Source organism: Vulpes lagopus, chromosome 10, assembly GCF_018345385.1.
Source record: "Vulpes lagopus strain Blue_001 chromosome 10, ASM1834538v1, whole genome shotgun sequence".
Classification (NCBI taxonomy): Eukaryota; Metazoa; Chordata; class Mammalia; order Carnivora; family Canidae; genus Vulpes; species Vulpes lagopus.
Genome location: NC_054833.1, coordinates 79,451,429 through 79,457,428, shown reverse-complemented (window position 1 = coordinate 79,457,428; position 6,000 = coordinate 79,451,429). Strand labels below are relative to the sequence as shown.

At 46.0% G+C, this 6,000-nt stretch overlaps 1 protein-coding gene across 2 annotated transcripts in view; it reads right to left on the bottom strand.

Annotated features, from left to right (window-relative positions):
• Nucleotides 1-3,115: 3,115 nt before the first annotated feature.
• The window catches only part of PLPP3 (phospholipid phosphatase 3), an 83,190-nt gene continuing 80,305 nt past the window's right edge, over nt 3,116-6,000 (bottom strand). For both annotated transcript variants that reach the window (XM_041770048.1, XM_041770047.1), the window contains one exon: nt 3,116-5,037. In XM_041770048.1, the coding sequence (XP_041625982.1) occupies nt 4,912-5,037 (126 nt within the window). In that variant the 3' untranslated portion in view covers nt 3,116-4,911. The remainder of the gene's footprint in view (nt 5,038-6,000) is intronic.

The following is a 6,000-nucleotide window of genomic DNA, read 5'->3' as shown; positions in this document are numbered from 1 at the left end:
CTCTTTTTAAAGATTCATTTTTAAAAAAATTATTTTGAAAGAGAGAGTGTGTATGCTTTTGTACACATGTGCATGAATGCAAGCACAGGGAAGGGGAATAGGAGCAGAGTGAGAGGGAGAGAATCTTAAGCAGTCTCCTCACTGAGCATGGAGCCTGACAGAGAGCTTGATCCCAGGACCCTGAGATCATGATCTGAGCCGAAACCAAGCATCAGGCACCCAACTGACTGAACCACCCAGGCACCCCTCTTTTTTTTATTATTATCTACAAATTGTAATGGTGTCAAAACTACCAAGGCCCCCCTGTTACTAAGATTCATCTGTCATCTCTGGGGTTATTCCTTCCACATCTTCATTTAGAAAGATGTGGGGAATCCAAATGTGATTGTGTGCACTCAAGTGCTTTTGAACACTTGCAAAGTGCTGTTAAAGGCATGATTACCATCACTGGAAAGATTCTCAGAAGTTGGCATTTTTTCTTTCAGGACTGGATATTCTAGAAGGGATATTTATATGAGGTGGGGAGAAGGTCCATATGGAGGGCCTCAAAATCTTTCTGATTCATTCATGTTCCCAGAACACTTTATAGAAGTCCTTCCTCCCCCTATCACACTGCCATTATTTGCCACTCATTTGTCTCTTCTTCTAGACCTGCATTTGGCAGGGCTCTTCGTTGATTTTTTTGGAGTAGGGGAGTGATGCAAATAGGCTTCGGCCCAAGGTAGCTCCTTAGGGAGACCACTCTCTGATAGGACAGGTTCTCCTGCTGACACCTCTCATAGCTTCCTCTAACTTTCTTCATAACACTCATCTTGGGGTGCATAGGGGCTTAGTCAGTTGAGCATCCAACTCTTGATTTCAGCTCAGGTCATGGCCTTAGGGGCGGGAGAGCGAGCCCCATGTCAGGCTTCATTCTGGGTGTGGAGCCTGCCTAAGAGTCTCTCTCTTCTCCTCTCTCTGTTCCCCACCCCACTCTGTCTCTAAAAAACAAAACCAGAAACACTTATCTTAGTTTTTAATTACAAATGTGTGTGATTATTTGATTTTATACTTTCTCCCCTACCCTATAAGCCCCTTAAAACTGAGACCCTGTTCCTTGTGTCCACTACCCTACCTCATGTGTTTACTTGTGCTCAGTACAGTAGGTAATCAACTCCAGTCGAAAAGGAATTGAAATGGTTTGGATCTGAATCCGAGTTGCCCCATACTGTGGCCTGGCTCCAACTTCCTTAGGTCTCTAGGAAATGGGGTTATTTCTTCTTGAGACCAGTTGAGTCTGTCAAGTGCTACTGGAAAGTCATGATGGAAAGACTGAGGAATTAACAGTATGGGGACACTTGGGTTTTGTTCTTGGGTCCCTCCCCTAAACCTGCTATGTGTTCTCCTTCACCCCCAGCAAGTTATTTTGTCTATCTGGACCTCTGTTCCCCTCGATTTGAAGGGAAAATCTAGACTCTGACCTCGAGGATCTCCCTCGCTGCATCCTGGGACCCAAAGGCACATTTCTGGTTACAGGAATATGCTGGCAAAGTACTGAGTTAGTATCAGGGCCTGAGTGGGCTTGCCTAAAAGTAAAGAGCAGACTGACCGGGGTCTGGGTGGCAGGAGCTATGACGCACACCAGCTTATTCCCAGGCCCTGAAACCAAATGAAGTTTGCTTAGTTGGACTTTGAAATCGTGTGTTATCCACGGCTCCTTTTGTCCTTTCATTTTCTCTTTCGAACAAGAATGTCTGTGTTATTCTATGCCTGTCCCACACTGAAGTTTGGGAGCAGCTGACTTATTTCACAGGCTTACGGATGGAGAGCAATTACGCCTCAGGATGGATTAAACCCAGAATCTCATTCTTACCTGGCTTAGGTGATTTAGTTTAGATGATGAGATTGGAGTCTCTGAAATTAGAATTTAGATAAGATTTGGGGTTGGAGTTGATGCTGTACTGTGTTGAAACGTTGTGGGATGTTGGGATCTGGTGAATGTATTTTGTGTGTGTGCTGGATGTGAATCTTTGGAGCCTGGAGGGGGAGCTGTGGTAGGCAGCATGATCCCCACCCGCCAAGAAGTCCATGATCTAATCCATGGGGCCTGTGCATCTGTTACACGACATGCCAAGGGGGAATTAAGGAGCAGATGGAATGAAGGTTGCTAACCAGCTGAACTTAACACAGGTAGAGAGAAGCCCCGATTATCCAGGTGGGCCAAACATAATCACCAGGGCCCTAAATGAGGAAGCAGTGGCAGAAGCAAAGGACCAGAGACAGTGGAGTGAGAAGGACCTGGCCCAACACTGCTGGCTTTGAAGATGGAGAAAGAAGGCCACAAACCAAGGGAGGCAGATGACCTCTCGAGGCTGGAAAAAACCAGGAAACAGCTTCGGCCCATAGAGCCTCCAAAACTGTCAGATAATATAAATCTGTGCTGTTTGAAGCCACTACATTGGTGGTAACTTGCTACAGCAGCAATGGGAAATGAATACAAGTCCTGGCCAGCAATTTACTCCTCTAGGATCTTAGGTCGTTTCATCTTTGCATTCTTTTGTCTTCCTCATTTCTCAAAACAAGAACTGCCATCAGGATCGAAAGTGACAGGCAGAAGGGCCTGGCACACAGGTGCATGATGAATTTGACACTTCCAGCTTCCCCTCTTCCCCCAAGCTGGGCAGACACAGGGAGAGAAAGCAAGGGCCAACTGGCCTTCCCCGGGAGCACCCTCCACCCTCCTTCTTTTGATGTGTAAAGGGCTCCCTTGGGAGGTCCCCAAGCACACCTTATCTGGAACAGTGCTCCTTATCTGCCTTTGGGGTACCCACAGCTCCTCCCTCATTGACAAAACCCCTTTAGAATACAAAAGCTCTTTAGAAAGGCCTGAGACAGAGCAGAGCCAGAGCCTCTCTGGGCAAACAGGCTTTCATAGATGAAAGAGCAGCTCAGACAGCTTGGCTATCCTATGGCCACCATATTTCCCACTGGAAGGATAGCTGGAAGTATCGGGAAGGGTGCCCTGAGGTGAGGCTGGCCCATTCAAAGAACTCCGATCACCCGTGATCCACTTCCTCCTACCACACATCTGAGACGGCACATCCCTCGAACATCCCAGGATTCGGACTCCTTTAAATAGTTGTGTTATGAGCTTTTATTTAAAAAGCACATTTAATACAAGTATAGTTTCGCAGATACAAGTTTTCACTTTGTATTCTACAAAAGTCTTTGAATATTATTCTCTTTACAAAATGGAACCTTACAAAAATACTGACAATTTAATGTTTTTATACAGTCTTCTCTAGTTGTAGTTATTTCTCTCATTGTAAAACAATGTCTACCACAGAACTACGATATTTTAGTTGATATTAAAAAAAAATTAACTCAATGCTTTTTTAAGCAGCTAATGTAAATAACACAGGTCGAGACACAGTTTATAATCATAGTGGATATAGCTAAAATTGTTTCAGAAATAATATCTTACATAGTTAACTTTTAATGTTTTATACATTATTTATATAATATTTATATATAAAAAATCATAGCTTGCTAGGAGTTGAAATGAAAGGACGGCTTCTGTGGTAAGGATGTGCATGTGGTTGATCCTTGTGGTTACATTTAGCCCTTTGAAAGGTCTGCATCCGCGATCGGAAAGCCTTTCTTCCTTCCTCCTTTCCTCAAAGGTTCAGTAGAAAGGATCCCTGTCTACTGCCTAGAGTGGGGCCTGGCTCGGAAGGACACTTACAGATAGAGGATGAGAAAAACTCTACGGAGATTTCGCCCCCGTGTTCTGCCCAGCAGAACCTACCAAGAACTGCCCTAGAGATCAACCCCAAGACAATAGTGTTTTACACAGTTGAGCAAGAGCAGCCCCCACAGAGACCCCAGTGAGCTCCGTGAACTGGAGGGGCAGCCTCTCAGGCAGGAGACCGTCCCCTACTCTGGCTCATCCTGACTTCGAGTAGCCAAAAGCTTGGGGAGTTTTTCACTCTTGCCCCTTTGCTCCCACGTCTCTTGTGCGTAAGGCTGCTTTCCATCAGCTTTGCTCCCATTGGGGAGCCTCCCGGGAAACCCTGGTGGGCACACAGCAAGGGCTTCGGGGGAGGAGCAGTGAGCGAAGCTATCGTTGCCCAGAACATGCAGGTGCCGGGGGCTGGAGACCACAGCGGCGGCCTCCTGCAGCTGACGTTCCCACACCATGGCACGATGTGGCAGAAGACACATGAGGGCCGGCACCCTCATCTCCTCCGAAATTGTGCTATTTGTGAAATTCCCTCATCCACAAAGAGTCTCCTAATCACTAAAGTTGAGGGGCTGTGGTTGCTGGCCTGCGGGCCGCGGGGAAGGAGGGCTACAGAAGGCCTCAGGACTGGAACTTGGACTCAGGATCTAATCACCTGGCTTAGAAAACTTGCTCTTTCTTCCTTATGTTGAACTTCCTGAACCAAAGTCACAGTATGGAGTAGAGTGGTGTGGACAGAGAGACACAAGAGAGGAGCCCCGCGATGGCTATTTTCTTGATTCAGTGCTATTTCTGGCATCATGTGCTACAATGGGAATTTGAGCTTTTCTCACAGGCCTGGGGTTCCTCGGGTCACAAGGGTGACTGGCAGACTCTATGCAAATCATTTTAGTGTTTGTTCCAGAACAAGCCCGTGTTCACTAGAACATGAACACTTAAACCAATTGCACATCCAGGATTTCGGCACTTGGTGTTAGTTTGCTGTTGTTTCCACATAGGTGAACACTACCTATTTTGGAAGGCCACAAAGTAAGACTTGTTTTTGTGTTGTTTTTTTTTTTTTTTTCCTTTTTAAAATCAGTTGGGCAAAAAGTTTTTCCCTACATTCTACTGTCTGATGAGATTGAAGACCAGCAAGAACTTGCTGTCAGCAGTCATTTCCATAAAACAGCTTAGGACCTGGGCGGCACCTACACCATGTTGTGGTGATTGTTCCTGTCAATAATGTCCACAGGTGAAAGGATTTCCTTCCGGATAGCAGGGGGAGGCAGGGAGAGTGTCGTCTTGGTCTTGAAGAGGTCGGACACAAAGAAAACCTAGAAGCACAAAATCAGACATCCAAATCAATAACTGACATCCAGGATCTGGGGAAGAGGCAAAAGGAAGGTTAGAGGAGCATAGACTGGGGAAAGGGGACCCCAAACCGTAGATCTTTGAATGGGGAAGGATCATATAAAGATTATATACATATATATATATATATATATATTCCAACTTGTGTTATACAGATAGGGAAACTGAAGCCCAGAGAGGGACAGTGACATGCGCCAGGGTTGCACAGCCATGGCAGGAGTAGAACTCAGTTCTCTGGACTCTCAGCCCAGTGTTCCCTATCCCAAAGCCTACTTCCTGATTTTTCAAGGCAAATGTGTAGCGATGAAAAACAAGTTCCTAAACAAGGAAGCAAGTCATAATTATGTCACACTCATTAATCCACGACACTTTCCCTTTCCTCAGAAAGAAATCAAGGGTGTGACCACAAGAGATCAGCCAACATGAATTCCTATCAGCGGGACTGGAGAAGGAAGCAGTTGTGGCCACGTTTTCCTAAAAGCCCGGTGATCTCAACAATTTGATGGGGGTGAAGAAGCCGGGGGATTTTATTGCTGAGGGAGTCAGCAACTGACCCGGAGGAGAGGTCAATGAAAACTCCTATCGCTCCTTCCCAAAACCCTTCCTCCTATTGAGCACGAGACCTCACCCAGTCTTAGAGTCACCGAGGAACACTTACTGAACACCCAACTTGCAAGGCTACGGGGATGGCTCCAGTGTAGTTCCTGTCTCCATTAGCTTACGATGACAGATTCAAGAACTTGATGAGTTAGCGGAGCAAGAAAACTTTGTGCTTTGTATCAGTTGGCAAAATAAACATACAGACATCCATTTGAGCCACTCAGCAATAGGAGTTTGTATTGAGTAAACCCTAAGAGGCAGCTATCAGGCATGCCACGTAATAGGAAACACATGGCTGGGTTTCAGAATGGAGACTAGAACACGCT